The sequence below is a fragment of the Meleagris gallopavo genome, chromosome 2 (assembly GCF_905368555.1).
Source record: "Meleagris gallopavo chromosome 2, MGAL_WU_HG_1.1, whole genome shotgun sequence".
Taxonomy (NCBI): domain Eukaryota; kingdom Metazoa; phylum Chordata; class Aves; order Galliformes; family Phasianidae; genus Meleagris; species Meleagris gallopavo.
In genome coordinates, this window is record NC_139405.1 from 65,736,251 (window position 1) to 65,759,111 (window position 22,861).

The following is a 22,861-nucleotide window of genomic DNA, read 5'->3' on the forward strand; positions in this document are numbered from 1 at the left end:
AAGCACTGATTAAAAAACTTGATTACCTCTCCTGCGCTACCTGTGTGTGTTTCCAACAGCATGATTTTGATTAAGTTTAAGGGTTAGCACATGATTTCAACCGTGCTTGGTACAAACCTGTATGGGCTGCAGTGAGGAGGGCGTCGTATTTCAGACAGTGGGGAGTGCCTGCAGGCCAGATATCTGATTGCATGGCAATGATTTCTTGAATCCTGTGTGAATCATTTTGCAGTAGGAGGCAGGAATATGGAATAGCCTCATAAAGCGCATATTTTCCTTGCAGAGACAGGGAATGCAGTGACACATTTTTTTTCTGTACAGTGGGGCTGCTTGTCTGTCTTCTTCTTTCGGGATCTTTGTGAAATTAGCATTAATCTTTCTTTGAGTGTAAAAACACTTCTGCTGTTGGGAAGGAAGCAGTTTTAAATTTACGTTTTGATTTTCCTGTGCAAGGAGGAGAAAGAAAGAAATTTGGTTCTTGTGTCCTGTCCCAGTTGTTGGCCATTGTGGCACATAGTTGTATAGGCATAGCAGAAAATATGCTGATTTTTTTTTTTTACAAAATGGTGTTGTATACATTTTGATTACATATTATTATATATATATTATATATATATATTCACTATTCCATTTCTATTCCTTTAAATTTCCTTTATCTAAGTACTTATTCTAAATCTTCAGCATACATCATTGCAGTCTATCAGCTTTATTTCTGGTAATCTCGTCAGAATTAGGATTAAGTTGTGCTCAGTGCCATGGATAAATCTGAAGAAGCAACAGAACAGTTCCTCCACTTTGCTTCAGAAACTAACAAGCTGAATTTTCCCTTCTTGCATGCTCATGAGCCCTCAGGATGTTCTACTCACCAGTAGGTCTTTTTGCAGCATTAATGATTGCATCTTTTTTGTTTTGTAGACTGGGCAATGATGACAACCAGTTTGAGATCAGCATGGCTAACAGTGGATGCGAGGTGCATCGCTTCGATCCCAGCATTAAGTCAGCACACATCCAGGAGGGTCAGCACCTCTGGTATCATCGCCTGTCCGTTGACTGGAGGGATCCCAACCCAGCCATTGCTGCACACAAACTTCACAGCAACACAAAGAAGCTGGGCACGATATTGAATGAATTTGGACATCAGAAGGTAAAGACTTGGGTGGTACGCTTCTGACTGTTGTGAAAGCTGCAGAGCTTCATTCTAGAGCAGGGGATTGGACCAGATGGCCTGCAGAGATCCCTTCCAACTTCAGCCTTCCTGTGAATTCTGTGATTCTTGTTCTCTCAGGTGCTCAGGTGCTTTCCCAGGTGATCACCTGACAAAATACTTGCAGTGCATTTCTTCATGGAGTGTCTTTTCCATCTTGCTTTTTTCCTAGCTCTGGTAACAGCCACTTTGTTTTTAAATTGCAAGCCGTATGTTTAATACTTTCCTTCTCCTCCCTTGCTTTTCTATTCAGCTGGCTGGTGACACTGAGTGTTCATTTTTCCAGTCCTGTGGAAGTTCTGGTTGTTGCCTGACTAAGAGTTCTAAAATACTCATGCTGTGCAGTTTACAAAGAGAAGAAATATTTATAGCAACAATTAGAAGAAGTAATGGGTGGGCTGTTTATGATTGCAGGGTCACTAATCCTAATTACAGTCATCAACAAAAACATCCTGTTTTGAAATTGGCAGAACTCTGTTTTTTTAACATTTCTAATTTTTTTTTTAAGGAACTGTAAATACACCAGAAATGTTAGGTTCTCAAATAACTATTGCCAAAAGACATGTGAGGAAGTACCTGACACACAGGATTAGGTTGCTTTCAAGAGAGATTTTCCCTCAGAGAATATACTAGTTGAAATTGAAATGCTAATATACTTCATTGCCTGCAGCTAGTTCTTCATGTCTTTGTGGGATTTTTTTTTTTTTTTTTTAATAGGCAGCCTGAGCTAAGGAGAGCTTTTCTGTAGGATTTACAAAGCAAGCAAGCAGTGCAACATGTGTTTGGTTTGTTATTATAAAATTCAAGATGTCCTTTTCAGTTCATTTCTTGCTTTTCTTTAGCATTTTCTTTTGGTTCAGCTCTTCTGATTGAACCATTTTGAAGAGAAGAACAGAAAAAGCAGCTTTGTTTTTTCTGCTTCTTAGTCATTCTGTAGTTGTACTAGCTTGTGCGTTAGTGAACCATCTGGGGGGAGAGAGATGGCTTTCCTTTGACGTATGCCTTACATTGATTGTTTTGATTTTAGAAGAATCAGTCACAAAGGAAATGATTAATGACCTGATCCAGAAAAAGCATGTGAATGTTGTGATATAGCAGACCTTGCTGGGAACAGCTGATTGTTTATCATGGACTGGTACAGAGTGTTTGTGAGACCTGCTGTGAATTACAGGAGTGCAGCTATGAATTCTGAGCCTATAGCCTTCAGGGTGAAAACTGCCTGATGTGAAAGCACCCTGCTGGAGGGCATTCCAGAACCAGTGCACATGACATGTGGGATCGAGGTTTTCTGCACAGCACAGAGTTTAGTTTAGTGTGTTGGCATGTTGTGAACTCCACACATGCCCCTTAGACTGTGATCATTCAAGCTGCTCCCCTGTGCAAAGTTATGGCATTAGTGAAGTCATGAGCTGACTTTGCCCAGCAAGTGTACAGCCATTGCATACTTCACAGTCTGACAGAGTCATAGAATTGTTTGAGTTGGAAGGGACCCTAAAAGGCCAAGTAGTGCAACTCTCCTGCAGTGAACAGGGACATCTGCAGCTAGATGAGGTTACTCAGAGCCTGTCCAACCTGGCCTTCAGCATCTCCAAGGACAGGACTTCAACCACCTCTCTGGGCAACCTGTTCCAGTGCTTTACTGCCCTTAATGAAAAAAAAAAAAATATTCTTGTATCCAATCTAAATCTCCCTTCTTCAGTTTGAAACCATTTCCCCTTGTACTATTGCAACAGGCCTTCCTAAAAAGTCTCTCCTCTTTTTTCTTATAGCCCCATTTTAGATGCTGAAAGGCCTCTTTAAGGTCTCCCCAAAGCCTTTTCTTCTCCGAGGTGAACAGCCTGACCTCATAGTGGAGGTGTTCCATCCCTTGGATCATTTTTGTGACCCTCCTCTGGATGTGCTCTAACAGACCCACATCTCTCCTGTTCTGAGGATTCTGCATCTCCAGATGAGGCCTCACCAGCACAGAGTAACAGGGTAGGGTTCCTCCCTTGACCTGCTGGCTAAGCTTCTTTTGATTCAACCCAGGATATGGTTGGCTTTCTGGGCTGTAAGGGCACATTGCTGGCTCACATGAGACTTGCCATCCTCTAGTACCCCAAATTCCTTTTTGGCAGGGCTGCACTCAATCTTTTTATCCCTCACCTTGTATTGGTAGTGAGGGTTGCCATGACCCAGGTGCAAGACCTTGCAGTTGGCTTTGTTGAACCCCATGAGGTTCTCCAGGACCCACTGCTTGGGCCTATCTCAGTCTGTCTGGATGGCATTCTGTCCCTCAGGCGTGTCAGCCATACCACACAGCTTGGTGTCATCCACAAACTTGCTAAGAGTGTATTTGATCCCACTGTTGATGTCATTGGTGAAGGTGTTAATTAAGAGCATTGATTTCAGCTCTGACCCCTATGGGACACCACTCATCACTGATCTCCATCCTGACATTGAGCCATGGATCACTACTCTCAGGGTACAATCTTGCAATCAGCTCCTCGTCTACTGAAGAGTCCACCCATCAAAATCATATCTTTCTGATTTAGAGAGAAGGATATTGTGGAGAACCATGTCCAAGGCACCTTGCTGAAGTCCACATAGATTATATTAGTAGCTCCTCCTTTGTCCACTAATGCAGGTATGCCATCATAGAAGGCCACTAGGTTAGTCAGACAGGACCTGCTCTTGGTGAAGCCATGCTGGTTGCTTTGCATCACCTCCCTGTCTTCCATGTGCCCTAGCATAGCTTCCAGGAGGATCTTTCCCAGCACAGAGGTGGAGCTGACAGGTCAGTAGTTCCCTGGGTCATCCTTTTTGCCTTTCTCAAAAACAGTCGTGATAATGCCTTTTTACCAGTTACTAGGGACTTCACCTGACCACTGTGTCAGATAAAACTGAGAGTGACTTGGCAGCTACATTAGCTAATTCCCTCAGGATGCATTTGTCGGGATACATAGACTTATGGAAGTTTGGGTTCCTCAGGTGGTCGTGAACCTGATCTTTGTTTGCAGTGGGAGAATCATTGCTCCCCCAGTTCCCACCTTTTGACTCATCTGATTGAGGGGTGTGTGAAGAGCAATTGCCAGTAAAGGCTGAGGCAAAAACGTTGAGTACCTCAGTGTTCCCCTTGTCCATTGCTAACCAATCTGCCCTTGTTGCTCACTGTAGTTGGAGTAAGCGTTCTTGGATTTTCCTTTTCTGGTTGACATACCTGTAGAAGCCTTTCTTGTTCTTCTTTGCGCCCCTTGCCAAACCCAGTTCCAATTGGACTGTGGCTGCCTAACCCTGTCCCTATACAGCCTAGCAGCATCCCTATACTCCTCCCAGGATACCTGTCCCTACTTCACATTTGGGAAATACCCAAAGAAATCTATTCTACTTACATCCTCCTACTTGATTTGTCTCTGCTTGGAGGGCAGCCTGAGAGGCTGTTGGCCTTAAGACGCCATTAAGCTCCAATTTATGACAAGGACATCAAAGTAAAAACTGTGTCATTCACATTTTCATTCTTCCAGTGAATACAATTGAAATGTTTCCATAATTAAATTAGTAAGCTAATTCAAAGCAGTTTCCAGAATATTTTCCAAAGTACTTTTTTTTTTCTTCTTCTTCAGTTAGAAATTTAAAACATGTTCTTCATTCCATTCTTAGTAATTTTAAAAATCCTTACGCCTACCCTCAAAGCTGCTCTGTTACCACTTCAAGGCGGGAATTCCAAGCAACATCATTTGAAGTTAATGCCTACTTTTCTCCTTGCTTTTATCCTTTAAGATCTGGGATTTGATCCAAGACCCTCCAAGTAAATGAGAATTTTTCCACTGACGTCAGGGACTTTGGATTGGGCTGTTGAAGAGGGGACCGACAAGACCTCCTGCAGTTCTTGCCAGTACAGTCTTGAAAAGAAACCATGCAGTTTGGGCAATTTTAGGGGCTTGTGTGCAAGGACATCAAAGAACTTCACAGGCTTATTTCCCCTATGGCTTGGATGAGAGCGCAACTGCTGTAGTTTAGTTGGTGCTGGGACCCCTTCAACAGAAGTGGAAACTGTTATCATGACAAGAAACACAAGCGAGTCTTTTGCTGTTAGAGTGGATTTGAGAGAGCATTAAAAGAACTTGATCTTTCTAAAACACTGTGACATAGCAGTTCTAGTCCTGTGAGGAGTGTAAATAGCCCAGAGGTGGAGGAATCATCTAATACTATAATAAGATGAGATTGAAAAAGGAAACATGCAACCAGAGTACTTGGGGAACCTTTGTGAAAGAGATAAATCTTTTAAGTGCTGGAATAATCTCCAAAAGCTGCAGAGAGTCCTGTTTCCTGGATGCAAATCTAGGCTGAAAATTTAATGTATATCTTTTGAGAATAGTATTTTATCAGCCGTGGGAGAGGATAAAGATTTAACAACTTGATCTTTCTCATCTTTTTTTTTTTCCCACTAATCTTTTGCTGCATATGGCCACTGTATAGTATACTGCTGATAAATAGTGAAGAAAAGCCACTCAACGCATAAAATTTTGTTTATTATTTTAGTAGAATACAGCTTTGTGAAAACTGGCTCTTTCATATTCTCTCACTGACTGCTAGGGTGGGGAGTGGTAAGGTACTGCTGTTCCCTTTGGATAGCTGATAGTTGAATGGGGAACACCCTTCAGATGGGATCCCTGGATAACTGAAGGCAGAAGGGATTTTAGGAGGCCTGTAGTTCAACTGCCAGCTCAAAGAAAGACCAGCTCTGAAGTCAGGCTGCTCAAAGCTTTATGCAGTCTGGTTTTGGAAGGCAACAAGTTTTCTCCAAAATAGAGGCTGCACAGCTTGTCTAGGCAAGCTATGGGCATGCTTGGCTATCCTAGTAATGGAAGAAGTTTCTCCTTATATACAATCTGGAATCCCCCAATTTCACTGCGTCTGCTGTCTCTTGTCTTCCTTCCGTGCACTGCTGAAGAGCCTGTTGCTTTCTACTTGGGGACTTCCTCGTAGACTCTCAAGGCTGGTGACCATTCCCCTTGCTAAAAGCCATCTCCTGCCAAGGTTGAACAAACCCCATTCCCCCAGCCTCTCCCCAAAGGGTAATTGCTCCAGCCAACAACCATGCTTGGCTCCCTGTTGAGCTTACCTCAGTTTATCTTTGTCTGTATAGACGCATCCCGTGCTGTTGGCCTTCTTTGCACCATGACCCCCAGGGCCTTTCTGTGGAACTGCTCCCAATGAGCCAGGCAGATTTCCAGCCCGAATTATTGCAGGGCCTCTTTCCTCACCTGTAGGACTTTGCTCTTGATGAATTTCATTGGGTTTCTGTTGGCCCGCCCCTCCAGCCTGCCTGGGTTCCTTTGGATGGCAGCTCTACCCTTGGCTGGGTACTGACTGGTCCAGCCAATTTGCTATTAGCCACAGACTTGGCGAGGGTGAAGTTCATCAACTCCTCCAGATCACAGATAAAGATGTCAACAAGATAAATCCTAGTATAGACCCTGTGCTTGTAACTGACTTCCACATAAATCCTCTGAGCCCAACCATCCAACCAGTTTCTTACTCATCTTGCAGGAGCAAGGAGAGTTCATTTTCTTTTCAGTCATGCATCTTCATTTGTGCAAGCTCTTAATTCAGTAGTAGTTTGCCTTGCCTTTTTCTGGATCTCTGCTGGTTGGATTTTGTGTACTGCTACCAGTAAGGTTGTGTTCAGCTCCTTCCATTCAAATCCCCTTGAACAAATTGTATAAAAAAGACCATATTGTGCCATTGTAGGTTATTAAAAGAAACGCAGAGAGATCTTTAAGTCCCAGGTTTGATTTGGAGGCTTTAAGTTACACTGGCTTCTGCATGAAGGATTGTGTGACAACTTGGCCAACAGATGTCCGTTTCATGTTTTAGAATGGACTTAGTTTAAAGCTTTCGAATGCAAAAACCTTTTCCCTTTCACCTGTTATTTAATACTCAACACAACTTTAAAACTTTACACCCTGCAGCCATACCGATTAATGACCTCATCTCCTCCTAGGTAAGTGATTTATCCCTTGCTTCATCTCCTAAAGCAGGTACTGCAGAGTCTATTTCATGCTGCACTTAAAGCTCTTTGAAAATTGGTGTGGAAGAGGAAAGATTAAAGAAAATTGATTTACCATTTTGATTTTAAATCACCTCTGTTGGTACTACATCAATAAATACAAAATAAAAGCCCAGGAAAAAGATTTATAACAAGTTAATTGCGCACAAAGGTTGGATTTTAACAAAACAAAAAAGTAACTCTCCAGATTGGGAAAAGCCCACCTTCAAGTTTTGGAGCAATCTAATCCATGCAGCTGCTCATTACTTTGTGCTCCTTGGGACTACAGGGACCAGAACAGTCTTCTGAATTTTTGATTCTGCCCTGAGCTCAGGATGAGGAGCCAGGAGCTCAGAGCTGTATCCTCTTGGCCTCTGCCACTGCAGCTACAGGTGGCTCCGCTCAAAGCGCTGGGCTGGGAGCACAAGTTCACATCCAATCTCTACTGCATTTAGTGTAGTGTCAGAGAAGACCAAATGGGACCGGATCTCTTGAATCACTGCATCATGCACATCTCTAAGTAAATGTTTGGAGTTCTCTCTTAAAAGAGGCTTGATTTTTTTTTTCTTTGCTATACGGTGCTTATTTGGGTCTTTTCCAGAATCTCAGTTCTAGAAGAAAGAAAAACATCCGTAATCTAATTTTTTAGCTTTGCTATTTTCAGATCTTTAGGCTTAAGTGGCCCTTTTTCTGCAGCTCCGTTCTACTCCCTAGATGTATTTGTGAAGAACAGTCTTTGCTTAGTTAGGGTTATCATACTGGCCTCTATGTCTCCTCTGACAGGCAAGAGCCTGTGTTTTTCATGCCATTTTGTTACTGTATCTCAGAGGCACAGCCCAGCTGAGTCAGGCAGTTTCCCTTTTCCCATTCTTCTCTTTTTCTTAAATAACAACATTTCAGAATGCCATCAAAAAAAGAGTGTAAGTGCTGAAGTGTAAGAAAATTCCATTAGAGTCAAATGCTATAAGAAATTCTCCAGACCTGCAAGAATCACTTTCTTTCTCATCTGAGCCAGATTAAATTACTGGAGTACCCAGAGGACAGTACAAAGTTCCCACTTTTCTGTCTGGTGGAGAATTATCTCAGCAGCCCTCAGTTGTGATAGTTGGAATTGTTTTTAATTAAGAAAACAATTTGCAGTTTTGTATTTGCTATAGGATGATGGCTGCTGAAAGTCAGTTTACCAATGCTGTGAACAGCATTGTTCTACTGTAGTGACATACACAATGTGTGTGTATCTGGGCTTTTGTTTCGTTTTTAGAAAGCAGTGAGAAAATACTAGCAGATGTGACCTGAGCTATGCTGATAATGTGTGCATGTGTAAGTGATCCAGGAGGAGCAGAGGGGATAAGGAGTGGAGACTTGCTACTGTGCAGTGGGAGCGGTGTGGTAGGCAAGGTAGGCAAGCAGTGCAGTGCAATCAGATGTGGCGGGGCTGTGAGGGGGACTTCAGTAGGGCACAGAGAGTGAGTGCATACTTAAAGATTCTCTACCTTAATCCTCTCTATCTATTGTTTGTCTGTTCAGAGCCAGCCTGGTATTTCTGTGTGGGATCTGAAAGACATGAATGAATGTGAGAGATTAGGCTGGGCTTATGGCATCAGGAAAAGCTGTAGAGTGTGAAGAGCTGTGATGGTGATTTCAAACCCAGCTGTGTGCTCAGCATCTGTCTGAGAAGTCCTGAGATTTAGACTTAAGAGTTCTGCAGATGGCTTACACCCTGATCTCTGTTCTCACTGTGCTGAAAGGAAGAGCACCAGAGATGATAACATCAGGCAAGCTAGCTAGAAAATGTAAAATAGTACCTTTTTAAAGTCATCCATCAAAGCAAAAGCTCAGAGTGCTGGAAAGCATATAATCCAACAATATGCATCTGCCTCTAGCTCTGCAATTTGATTCATGAGTTCAGGTGAGATTTATTGCCTGTAACACACACATTCGGTCTCACTGAGGTGGTGTCTGTATATGCTGGCCCCAACTCACTGTCAGTGTAACGTGACCGATTTCCTTGGAGTTACACCAGAGCTGCAGTTTGAGCCCTGTTTGTGTGGCAGACTTTCTGTTTGCAGATGTATCAATGAATTAGGGGATATACTCCTGTTGATGAAAAGTAATGGCAATTGAATCGGTACAGCTGTTTCCAGCTGCATGAGGAGATTCTGCCTTCCACAACCTTATCAGGCTTGCCCCTGAGCAATTTTCAAGCTCCTGACACGCTGTTCCCTGGATGCATGTATTTTTTAATTTCAGTGATAATGAAATCAAGGTAGTAATTGCTCTCTGTTTGCCTAGTCAGCTGTGGCTGCTGCTGCATATGGTATTTTCATTGGAACTAGATTGAAGAGTTTGGCTGCAAGTAGAAATGCTCCTGACAACCTCATATTTCTGCAAGCAAAAGTCTTTGCTTGGTGATTTACTGCTCACCACCTCTCCCACCACGTGCATCATGTGCTAGAAATACATCATCTGCATTCATGTACAGGCCTCTTGCATTTCTTTTTACCTCTTTTAAATTCTCTCCACCAGACCTCAAGATATTGATAGGAGTAGTGGTGTTTCTAGGGAGCAGGTGCTGTTTAGTATGCAATTATCAGGCATGGAGAGATCTTTTAAATGCTAGCGTTGCCATAGCCTTTTCTTCCCTTAGGAAAAAGGCTAGTGCAATGTCTGAATTGTAATGAAAAGTATTTCAGTGCTGAACAAATTATTCAGGTCTTCTTTTAAAAACAACAGCAACAACAAACCAAACAAGAACCCACAACTCTCAAAGCATATTATCGTTGCTCCTGGGCAGTCCCTGCTCCTTTCTCCCACTGCTTTGCTCAGCAGACAGCGTGCGCTGCCCCAGCTTCACAAGAGGTGCCAGATGCAAGACACCTGTAGAGCTCAGCCCCATGTTTGTGCTCCCAGCAGACTTGGCTGTGTTCATTTAGGTACAGTAACATCAACTGGCACTGATTTAATGCAGGCAAGGTGGAGAGTGTCTGCTCAGAGTGACAGTCTGCGACATAATGCTGACTTTATGAGAATTGAGAGCAGTCTCCTTACTATAAGCAACCTGGTCTTTCTCCACTACCCATCTTTCTCATGATTTGTTGATTAACAGTAGCAGATTATTTAGATAAGCATCCTATCCAGAGAAGCTAAGAGTTCTCTAAAATATGTAACTTTCTTTTTCCCCGCATTTGTCCCAGATTCCTCCTAGTAGCCTGTTCCCTCTGCTCTGTCACTGCTTGCAGCTTCTTGAGGACTGGACATTTCTTCTTTTCACCTTAGTGTCTGGATCCTTTCTGGTCTCAGTTTTGACCTGACATCAGTTTAAGGCATCCTACCAGTCCCCAAAATCTGAAATCCAAAGATGAAAGCCTCAGCAGCATTCATCCCTCCCCACTACCCGGATGAAGGCTAATGTCCTTGTATGTAACAGTAGGACATTCAGCGCATTCCTTTTTCTGCCCTCACATTTTCAGGAATGTGCTGCTTTCTTTTTGCTGCTGTTGCAAGCAAACAGCAGGGATGGACAGCTGGACAAACTTAATTGTCCTCCTTAAGACTGAGAACTTTTTGTAAGGACAAGTATTGATAGGACAAGGGGAAATCGTTTTAAACTAGAAGAGGGTAGATTTAGAATAGGTATTAGGAAGAAATCTTTTACTGTGAAGGTGGTGAGACACTGGGACAGGTTGCCCTGTGAGGTTGTGGATGCATCCCTGGAAGAATCAAGGCCAGGCTGGATGGGGCTGTGAGCAGCCTGGTCTAGAGGGAGGTGTCCCTGTCTATAGCAGGGGGATTGGAACTAGATGATCTTAAGGGTCCCTTCCAGTCCAAACCATTCTATGATTCTATGATAACCATAGGAGAAGAGAGGTACGTTGGCACCATGGAGCTCTTGCTCCTCCTAGCATTTACTTCCCAAGATGGCTGAGGCAGTGGTGAGATTGGAGAGTCTGGTGTACAGTATTTATTCCCCTGAGCACACATCTGTTCCCACAGGCCTCCAGCAGCGTCTGGCACAGCACTTCAAAGGCTCGGGGATGAGCAGGGGATGCTCCCTGTGGGGTGGAATGGACGGATGTGCTCCTTACAAAGGAAGCTGTGTGCTCGACTGGGGCTGTGTGTGGAGCAGATATGCCTCCAGCCTGGGCTTCTGGCTGCAGGGGGAATCCTTGCAATATTCAGAATGCTTGTCTGTAAGCTTTGGTGGGCAGAACTCTTGCTGATGATCAGACTGGTAAATAATTTAAGATTTGGGCTTCTGGAGCTGCCTGATGCGAATTCTCCACTTCAGCAATTGAGCTGTGGGATTGAGGGACTTGATGAGATAGTGTTTTGATCTTTTCAGGGTGGTGGAAGAGCTATGCAAATCAGAAAATGTAGCGCAGTACAGGGATCTGCACTTGATAACTGCTGCTGCTCTGTGCAGGCAAGGAGCTCACTGCTGGGGGTATGTTACAAAGCGTGCACGTCTTCATGGTGACCCGTTTGCTATGAGGAGGCATCACTTAAAGCAAGCAGGGAGCTTCCCATTGCCTATTCTGGAAGCTTTTCTCCATTTCACAGCATCACAGAATTATTAAGGTTGGAAAAGACCTCTAGGTTCTTCTAGTTTAACCACCAACCCACTCCCACCATGCCCACTAACCATATCCTTCAATGCCACGTCTACACATCTTGAATATCTCCACCACCTCCCTGTGCCACTGCCTCACCACTCTTTCTGAGAAGAAATGTTTCCTAATATCCAACCTGAATCTCCCCTGGCACAACTTATGGCCATTCCCTGTCATCCTATTGCAGTTCCTGGGAGAAGAGGCTGACCCCCACGTCGACACAGCATCCTTTCAGGGAGTTATGGAGAGTAATAAGATCTCCCCTGAGCCTCCTCTTTTCCACAAAAGAGATAGAGGAGCAAGATGATGAAGGTGTTTGTGACAGGATTGCCTACATGTGATGCCAGCCTACTCTGTGCTAGGGTTTGTAATCCTGGTCTTCGGGTCACTGCATAGGAGCCTTGGTTTTGCTGGGTAGCAAGCTGGACAAGATGTTAAGCACAGTAGCTCTAGCTTTAAGGTCATTATAGCTTAATGCTATCTAAATCCATCAGACTTGTTTGAAAATCAGCTCAGGCTTTGGGACATGTGTATGTGGAAAGTGATTATCAAGTGAGCTGACATCTCTGGCTGGTGTGGTGCCTGGTGTGAGCGAGGGTGGGAGTTTGCTGAGAATTAATTTCACAGTAAAAAATCATTTGCAATGATTGAAAGGCCACAAATGAAACGTGTCAGCCTCTTGATCAAATGCAGGCAGGGAGAGAGGATTTTAGGCCATCCTGATATCTTAAATCAGGTGGCAGTTGGTTGTTCTCAGCTGAAGTGACAATGGAAAAATTCCTGCCAGCTAAAAGGCCCTTTCTCTGCCTGTCCACTGTAGTCAGTGACATGGATTGGCTGGGCTGAGCTGGGGAGATGGCTTTCTCATCTTCTGTGGTCAATCTCCAGAGAGAAATTGCTTCTAGATGGAGCGAGTGTGTGGGAAATGTCCAGGCATCAGAAACCGGCAGAGAATGTAGAAAACAAAAGTGCTGGATCATCCACAGGCTGTGAAGGCATGTCACCATGAGATGAGACCGTGTCCTGAAGAGCTGCTGGGGCTCTGAGCACTCAGTGCTGTGAGTGATGGCTTTTGCTGGGTCCCCTGGGTACATCTGCTTGCCTGGGACCAGCACTGCTTGAGCAAGCTTTGCTGTTTGACAACTGGCCACCAGAGAAATTTAATTAAGTTTTTGTGACATGATTTTGAAATGTATCCTCCAGGTGCATTTCAGTTTATGCAGTAAATATAAAGTGTCTATTAGTGTCCTGCCCCTGCTTTGCAGCAATTTCATGGAGGCACATCAGTGAAACTGGGGAGAAAATATTCCTCTTTAACTGCCAAGGCTGCAGAGAAGCAGTAAGGGCAGAGCCACAAAGCTCGCCTTCATTCCCTGCAGGTGTTCATAGAATAACAAAATCCTTAGGGTTGGAAGGAACCTTTGAAGATCATCTAGTCCAACTCCTCTGCAGTGAACAAGGACACCACAACTAGATCAGGTCAGAGCCTGATCCAGCCTCGCCTTGAAAGTCTCCAGGGATGGGGCATCAACCACATCTCTAGGCAATCTCTAGTTCCAGTGCCTCACCACCCTCACCATAAAATATTTTTTCCTTTTATCCAACCTAAATCTATCCTCTTTGAGCTTGAAGCCATTTCCCTTTGTTCTGTCACCACAGACCCTGATAAAGAGCCTGTCACCTCCCTCAACCTGCTGGCCACGCTTCTTTTGATGCAGCCCAGGATATGGTTGGCTTCCTGGGCTATGAGGGCACATTGGTGGCTCATATCCAGCTTCTCATTCACCAGTACTCTCAGATCTTTTTCAGCAGGGCTGTGCTCAATCCCTTTATCCCCCAGCTTCTATTGGTAGTGAGTGTTGCCTTGAGCCCGATACAAGATATTGCATTTGGATTTGTTGAACCTCATGAGGTTCACCTGGGCCCGCTGCTCAAGCCTGTATAGGTCCCTCTGGATAGCATCCTGTTCCTCTGGTGTGTTGACTGTACCCACAGCTTGGTGTCATCAGCAAACTTGCTGAGGATGCACTCCCACATTGATCCCACTGAGAGTGTCATTGATGAAGATGTTAAAGAGTCTCGGCCCCAGCATTGACCCCTGTGGGTCACCACTCATCTCCATCCAGGTATTGAGATACTGACAACCGCTCTCTGGACTTGATCCTGCAGCCAGTTCTTTATACATTGAACAGCCCGCCCATCAAATGCATATCTTTTCAATTTAGAGAAAAGATAAGCTGTTCAGTGAGCTGTGTGTCTTGTGATACTTTCAGGGGCAGTCACCTCTGTAGTGTATAAAAAGACAAAGAATGATGTAGACACCCAAGTACAGAAACTTGCATTAATACCTTCAACAGGTACTTGAAAATATGCCCAATCTGTCAGGAGCTCAAGCAACACGTTCTTTGGAGTTTTATCTGCTGAAAATACAGATTTGCATTTAGTGAAAGGGAACTCTGTTGTTTCTTTGCTGGTGTGGTCCTTAGTTGAGAGCTGTGATTTAGAAGGATGGAGTGCTTCTGTGCTCCCCTGCTCTGCTCTTTGCTTCCCCGTGCTGAGCTGCTGCTAGCAGTAATGTGGCCAAATTGCTTCCTTGGCTGCTGCTCTCGATTGACTCTGCTCCACGGGGAGCTTCAAATGTGCCCACGAGGCACCACAGAGCTGAGATCTCTCTAACCCTGGTGTTTCAGAAATGATGAAGGCCAACAGAGCTCTGGTTTCCACTTTGGGAAATGATGCACAGTCGTAACAAGTCATTACCCCGAAAGAAGAAAAGAGTGCTCATACCATATGTGGTAACTTCCACTAATTAAAACACATTCTTTTTCAGCTGTTTTGTATGCTTGATTGTGCATGAGGAAAAGCCTTTTTATTTCCCAAGTGTGACTGGTGCAATGCTGCGGTATATTTACAGGGGAGCTAAGTATGGAGAAAACATGATTAAAAAGATACCTTTTTTACTTTTCAGTGATAGGCTACTTAGTTCTAATTGCTCATGTTTTGGCAGACTGGCTTATTTGAAACAGAGAAAGAGAACAAATATATTGTAATCACTCTTGGAATTTGTTTCTGTCCCCCACCTTCACTTCTGCTTCCTTCCCAGCCCCCTAACCCAGTGGTGGTGGGTTATGGGAGGCCACTCCTGGCCTCTGTGCCAAAAGTGGAGTCAGCTGTTTCATTCTCTGAGCAGGAGAGATCTCACACCATGGAGGTACACAGCTCACTCTCCTGAGATCTGATATTGGCTTTTTTTTTTTAAAGGAGAGAAATGTAGGTGGGGGAGTGTGATCCCAAAGGCTGCTAGCCTAACTTAATCTCTTTCTGACAGTGGCCCAGGACCCATTTCTGTTGGAAGATGACAAGCAAACCTCTCTGTCTTTGACAGAGCATTTGTGGCAGATAAGAAGATCCAGCCACAGTGTACAAAGCCTTCAGGCTGCCGATGGCCATCCCTTGCCATAAGGCACCACGGGTCTTAGTTCTCTTTCTGGCATGTACCCCTGGATTTCCCCTCAGAGCTGACTCTAGCTGTGCTCCTGGGTGAGCTGGAGCTCTGCATTTAGGGATTTGTGTGGTGATCCTCTCACTGGCACTGTGCATCAACACGCCGTGGAGGTGGTAGTGCTTCTCTTACTTGAAGCGCATTTCTTATTGCTGGGAGGAAATAAATACCTCTTCATAAAATTCATGTTTGGTGCTAGGAGGATGTGTTTGTTAGGTGCTCAGATGCTCTGACACAAGCTGTTTCAATGCTCATTTTACCCCGTCTGCAGCAGAAAATGGAGACTGTGGGATGAGGTGGGCACTGTGTCCTGAAGGCAGTCACAGGAGTTGTGGTACAGGCAGAATCTTCTTCCAGGCTTCTGAGTGGTGCACGCTACCCAGAGCCTCAAAGAGCCTCTGCTGTGTTCCTCCAGCACATTCCTGTCAGTGCCCTATTGCCCTCTGATCACTTCAGTATGAGGCAGCTCTCTCTGTCCTGCAGACACATTGGTTAGCAGCTGCTTTTTGGATCAGTTTTGTTAATGCAGCGCACTGCATGCAGGGTGCCTGCTGGTCGGCCCCAGAAGCTTGAGAGAAAAAGCAAACAAACCTGGGGGATGATGAGTGGAAATTGCCATGAGAAAAAGGATGTCATACCATAAAGCCAGATCATGGGAAAATAAAAGCAAACACTTAGAAACATTTATTCACAGCTCCTCCCCCTACCATTCCCCCCCCCCCCACTATTCCCCCCTCCCAGAGGAGTTTTGAGTAATTTGTTAATCAAAGCTGCTGAAGTACCAGAGACAAAAATGTGTGGCTTCTGAAGTGTTGCAATTCTACTCAGATAGGATCAAAAGAACTTTCAAAATTGCATTGCAGGTAGAACCATGCGTTGCTATCTGAAAAATAAGTAACTGATTTAAATGTATAAAGGGAAACGAGTGAGCTCAACCATGAAGTAGGTCTCAGCTGACTTTCATGAGCAGGATCATTTGCATTCAGCCTGCTGGTGAACCCAGAGGAGCACTACAGGAAGCCATTTCACTGCCCCACATGTGGTGTGCTGATGGGCTCTTAGTTGCAGTCGGACAAGGAAGTACCAGAGCTAAGATTGGCTGTATAACCTTTGTCTCTCCTCCCCATATGTCACAACACAGGCTTTATTTCCATAATCCCACAGTCATTTTCCACCAGCCCCCTGCCTCTGTCAGCGCAGAAGAGGCACAATGTAGCCTGGATGAGCAGATCCCTGCAGCTCAGTGTGCTGTTAGTATGTGGTCATGGACCTTGCTGAAGAGTTTTGTTTCCATCTGATGTATAGCTTGTCCCACTGAAGCCTCACAGGACTTCATGGACACAATGCTCACACCCTTAAGGGCTGAAAACCCTCAGCTTGCATATTTGAGACCAGAAACATCTAGCATGTAACATCTCCCAGTTCTTGTCACCCTGTGTCCCTAGTGGGACACCTCCACCTAGGAGGTAGGGGGAGCACAGCCCCTGAGGCCTGGCATGCCTGTGAGCACTGTTTGTCTCAGTAGATCAGAGCTGGGGCCTCCAGTTGGCCACCTGGAGAACAAGGGAAGGTCGAAGTGACCTCATGTAGCAGTGTGGGTTTGGATCTCATTTCCCTTTGCTGGATTATGAGCTGGAAGCTAAGAGGCACCAAGCTCTTCTCCTTCCATTGGTTTTCTCTTCCATGCCCTGGCTGTCCTTTGGGCCATCGGGGAGCACAGACTGTAGAGCTTTGGGCATCCAGGTGTGGCCAATGCTTGTACTGTAGGCCCAGGTGGGCTGCAGGACTTCTGCCATAAAGTGAGACCTGCTGTGCAGGAAGCCCAGGAAGCCCACACAGATACTGTCATTAACTTTTGCTTTGTAAGATTAGGGTTAGGTTAAGTTTTGTGTCCAGCCCCACCACTAGCCTGTTGCTCACTGGGTTGGTTCTGATGCAGATTGGGACTCACTTTGTAATAGGTTTGCCTTGCTTCATTGTCCCCATTGGTGACAAAATCAACCCACTGATTTAAGGTGGGAGTGGGTTGATGGTTGAACTAGATGATCTTAGCGATCTTTTCCGACCTTAATGATTCTGTGATTCCATAACTCTAAGACTACGGTGAATTTGAATTGGGAATTGCTCTACTCTTAAAACTTCTTGTCCTGTTTTCTTTGGCCTTGTGATTTTGGTCCTACTCTCTGGCCTCCCGAGGTAAGGGAAGAAAAAGAAAAGAGAGAAGCAATGTGGCTGCTTCATCCTCTGAGCAGCACATGCCTGTGGAAGGCCAAGTTACTTACAGCCTTGCTCCCTAGGTGTTAGACTCTTGAAGGATATTGATGTGCCTTCAGGGAGGAACCAGCAGCAGTTGGTTGGACTGAGTTCTGTCTTCTTATCCCCTGGTAGTCCCTCAGAGAAGCACAGTAAGTGCAGCCTCTTCTAACAGTGGTGTTTCTGTGTACAGCTGTGTTATTGTGCCCTTACATCCAGGCTCTTAAGAGTCTGCCTCAGCTCACTAATGGCACTTCATCAGCTGTAGTGGGGCCTGCCTGCTGACTTGTAACATTTCTGCCGATTTTTCAATTTTTTTTTTCTTTTTATGCTCTTGACTCTAAGTAAAGTCTTCAGTTTTCACTTCAGACACATTCTGAGTGTGAGCAGATGGGCACAAGCAGCAGCTCAGGTGGAACCAGTGCAGGCAAACCACACTTCTCAGGGAGTTGCACTTGCTCTGTCCTAGGGAGAGGTGCCCTTCAGTTTGTGTGTGCCTCTGCAGGACATTGCTTCTTACCAGGTGTGATATTTTGATGAAACACTCTTTTTATTATTAGAAGATACAGCCCCTACCCCAGCTCATCTCTAAACAAAATCAACCCGTACTTATGTTGAGCTGTGAAAAATTGGTTTTCTGAATATACAACTGCATTAGTAAATAATGGCCTAAAATCAAATTAAGGCACTCTTTCCATGGCATCTTTCCTGACATCCCTTACTGTTCAGAGGAGCTGCCCATCAATCTCTGCAGTCACTGCATACTTTTCCATTGAATTCATCCTCCTTGCTGAGCGTGATGCTGCAGGAACTGCCAGCAGCAGCTTGACAGTGGGTGGTTCGTGACCTGTGCTGCTCAGAGCCTTCATTTCTCTTTGCCCATCTCTGGCATGTGTGTGCTGTGTGCAGTCACTGCCTCCTCATGCACTGCACTGTCAGATCCTCAGGACTGGAACCGTCAATGCATGCATGTGGCATCTGGCAATGAGGACCCTGGTCTGCTGTGGTGCAAGTAAAGTTACTGTGAATAAATTTTGCTCTGTACAGGATTTTTGTGATGGAGAAGTAAGGAACAGTAAGGCATTGGTGTGTCTTTGTTTAGTATAACGAGTGCTGCCACAAGATCTGTGAAGGGCCACTAACACGCTTTGGCTGTAAGATCAGTCTCGAGTACAGAGCTTTTCAGACCAGGTGTCAGAGGCAGGAGGAGAAGGGCGGTGAGCAGGCAGGCATGGAGCTTCATATACTGCCCTGTCTGTCCTAGCCCATGTGTTCTGAGATGATTATCTTTAAATATGAAATATTATCTTTAAATACACGAGAGCAATTATGTGTATAATAAACTGGGAAAGCCTGGCTTTGGATCTTGCTGACATTAGGAAAAATTTCTTCTCAGAAAGAGTGGTGAGGCAGTGGCACAGGCTGCACAGGGAAGTGGTGGAGTTACCATCCCTGGAGGTATTCAAGATACGTAGCTGTGGCACTGAGGGATGTGGTTAGTGGGCATGGTGGGGATGGGTTGGTTGGTTGGACTAGGTGATCTTAGAGGTCTTCTCTGACCTTAATGATTGTATGACATTCATTGCAAAGCCTGTCATTTTCATATAGCAATTATGTTTTTGTTTTAGATTGACGTCCTCAAGGCAGATGTGGAGAGTGCGGAGTGGAAAATTTTGGAAAACCTGATTCTGGAAGATGTTGTTGAGCAGATAGGGCAGCTGGTCTTTGAGGTGCACATCCACTGGCCTGGTTTTGAGGTCAGCGGCAATGACAGCACTGTGGTGCGGTACTGGTACAGTCTGCTCCGAGAACTGGAGCTGAAGGACTTCAGGCTTTTCCATACCTACAAAGACTTAACAAAACCGCAGATGTTTCTGAAAAAGGAAGCCTTCAACGCCAGTAGCTGTTACACACTGAGCTGGGTGAATACAAGATGGAAATAGCAGAAAGGAATCTATGACGTGTGACTGTGAGCCATCTGTCCCATAACATTATTAAGGAGGACCTTAGAGTCACTGGCTGAAGTTGCCGAATAAGCATACAGCGATTGCTGGTGGAATGGGCTGGCATTTGTTTTTAAACACTGTCAAAAGAGCTAAAAGTGGAGCCTGGTCTTTTTGGCTTGTTTCTAGTTCAGGTGAAGTTCCACAGTGCCTTTTCTAGCACTGCAGCTGGCTGCCTCCTGACTCCTTCCCATAGAGCTCCCTGGCCCTGCCTCTCTCCCTGCCAGGGGCACACGGATGCTTGCAGAGGTGGTGGTTCTGATCTTGGGGACACAGGAGCATGTTCTGCTCTGCATGTGGGCTCTGAGCGCTGGCATGCAAGATGGATGCAGGGTGCTCCCAACAACCCAGCTCAGCCATTCCCTTAGAAGCTAAGCAATGAGAGGGAGCTAAAAACTATGTAGCAGGTGGTTTATTGTTATTTTAATTAATAATTTTGACATTAAACTTTGCATTGAAATACAAGATCACACCTCTTCCATGTCTTTCTCGTTCTTTGCAGGGCTTGAAATGCCTGAAATGAGTCAGGCCTTGAGCATCAGTGTTGGCCACAGAGGCTGCAGACCTTGGGCTTCTTTGGAAGAGGCTTCAAAGCCCCCTGCCATGATGGTGAGGGCCTGGGTGGTGCAGGACTTGTGGGACTGGAGAGGGTTTGAATTTCTTCAGTGAAGGTCAGTTCTGTGTCCTCACACACTCAGATGTGTATCAGCCTTCCAAATCACACTGGAAATGTTAACTTGTGGTTAAATGTCAGACCCTTTCTGTTTTAAGAAATGCATGCTGGCTTTCAATCTGCTGCCTTTCAGCCTCACTGACAGTGCCTTGTTGTGCTGTGTGAAGTGAGTTATTGCCTCTCTGGTCCCATTTTTACTTCCTTTTAAATGCTAGCCCATCCACTCTAGTGGCACTGGGATTTTCTGAACTGGAGTTTAATTCTAAGGGATCTCTTTGTGGGTTTGTGTGCACTGAACACCTTAGCCAGAGAAGGAGGAGGACACAGAGGACAGACCAGGCCTGCTGGTGCTCCCAGCTGTGCCTGTGTGCTATGTGGAGCAGTGCAGGAGGTGTGCAAAGGCTCTGGGTATGGCTGCCTGGTTGTCACATTAATGAGCTCCCTGGCACTGTATTGGCTCAGGCCATCTGGGACCTTCCCATACCATTCCTAGGCACAGAGACAGCCCAAGTCAAGGACAGCTTGGGTCCAGCCACCTTGTGTTGGAAGCTCCTAGGGCTAGGAACATAGAACCACAGGATGGTTGAGGTTTACAGGGCCTCTTGGTCCATCTGGTCCAAAACCTGCTCAAGCAGGGACACCCAGAGCAGGACATGTCTGGTACCGCTTTGTTTTCTGGTATCAGTGTGCTTGGTCCCTTTCCACAGTGACACAGAACAATCCGAGGGAAGAGCTGCTGGAATTGATGCCATGTTGCTGCTTGTTTGGATTTCCTGAGCCCAGCTGCTGGGCAAAGCACTCCGAGCAGGAGATGCCTTCTTAGTGGCAGCCACACTGCAAACCCTTGTGCTCCAAGCGTTGAGGCTGTGCAACAACACAGGGCCTTAAGGAGAGCCGTTGAAATGCATGAAGGTGTCACATCTCCTAAACCGAGCTACTGCTTGTTGGAACAGTCAGACAGTTCATCAGGGAATGGCTGCACTTCCACTCTTCAAATAATGGGATGGCAAAAGGCCCGGTGTGAGCCCTGCTTTGTTAATGAAGCATGAAAGCATAGGCTGAAGCTGTAGAGCGCAGGCTTTTCCTCCTGGTAAGTGATGGAGTACTCAGACTGGTAGGCTGTTACATAGTGATTAAAAACCAAATTATGTTCTCTTTTAGGTGTTAAAATTCCAAAGGGATGCAGACCTTTCATCATGTATTGCCCCGAAGAAGAAATGTAAATTCATTGTATATGGAAATTGCAGGAAAGGGCTGGAGGTCTGTCTTGGGACCTGAGGTCAGAATTCTGTGTATCTCACCCAGTCCATGCTCAGGAATGCTAAGTAGCATCAGGAGCAACTTAGGCGTTAGTAAATACATTTTCTGAAAGCAAAAATTCCAATAACTATGGCAATTAAAGAAACCTTATGTAAGATGCAGGATAGATAAAAGCAATTTATCATTCCTATGGCAGTTAGGAGATATTATAAGGAAAGGGAACAGCTCTCATTTCATGCTCTGTGCCTTTCTAAGCAGAGTTAGCACAGCCGTCCTTTCTGAGCTCTTGTGCTCCCACCCGTTGGCTTTTATCGGCCTCTTTGACCTAAAGGAGCAAAGCTTAATGAATCCATCTCCTATTTCTTTATGGCTGGGCTTTATGTAAAAGGAATGTGGTTACTTCTGAGCTGCACTGCTGCGGGGCAAATGCTGTGTGACTGCAGTTGTCTGCGTTGGCCCCAGAGAGGAGCCCAGTGCATCCAGGAGCAGCTCTGGGGGAGCAGGGAGCATTGCAGAGGTCATCAAGTGGGTGGGAACACATCGGGAGGATTGATGTACTGAGCTCTGCAGCAGTCCTTAAAGTCGGAAAAGACCTCTAAGATCACCTACTCCAACCAACCAGCCCATCCCCACCATGCCCACTAACCACATCCCTCAGTGTCACATCCACATGTTTCTTGAACACCTCCAGGGAGGATGACTCCACCACCTCCCTGTGCAGCCTGTGCCACTGCCTCACCGCTCTTTCTGAGAAGACGTTTTTTCTAATATCCAACTTCATCAGGAGCACCTCTCAATTCTGAAAGATCGAAGAAAGCATAAATGGGATGTATCTGGCCTTTCTTGGCAGTAGCCAGCAAGGCATCACCTGGTCGCACACCTGAAGAAAATGCACTCATTCACTCTGGTGAATAATTCACAGCTGAGACCATCTGGTTAGTTCAGAGCCCAGGCTCTGGGAGCTCCGTTAGCTGCTCTCTTGCCCTTGAAGGGATCCTCAGGCTTACTCACTAAGAAGTCACTCCTAATTTCTTGCTGCTTGTTAATACAACGTCACATTTAATTGCAGTCAGTAAAAACTGAGTTTCAGTGGTAGTGGAAGGTCAGAGCTGACCCACATTCAGAGCCAAGTCTACGCTTCTCTCTGCAGCAACCAGAGAGTATTCAGACTGTGAACTTCCTTACTCTTTGCATTGGATTTCCACCATACGTGTGTCTTCTGTAGCAGTTTGCTGAAGGTAAGCTCTGTGCTCACAGCACAGCTATAGTGCAGGCTGATTGTTCTGTTTGTTTTCTCTTAGCATTGCTTCGTAAGAGTTTAAACT

General features: G+C 45.3%; 1 protein-coding gene across 2 annotated transcripts in view; it reads left to right on the forward strand.

Moving 5' to 3' along the window:
* Positions 1-22,861, forward strand: part of METTL24 (methyltransferase like 24) — a 76,633-nt gene that overhangs the window by 25,139 nt on the left and 28,633 nt on the right. The window contains exons 4-5 of one of the 2 annotated variants that reach the window (XM_085217487.1): positions 916-1,144; positions 19,229-20,075. In XM_085217487.1, the coding sequence (XP_085073613.1) occupies positions 916-1,144; positions 19,229-19,543 (544 nt within the window). In that variant the 3' untranslated portion in view covers positions 19,544-20,075. Of the gene's footprint in view, positions 1-915; positions 1,145-19,228; positions 20,076-22,861 lie in introns of those variants that run through there. The other variant, XM_085217488.1, reaches the window with a different exon arrangement.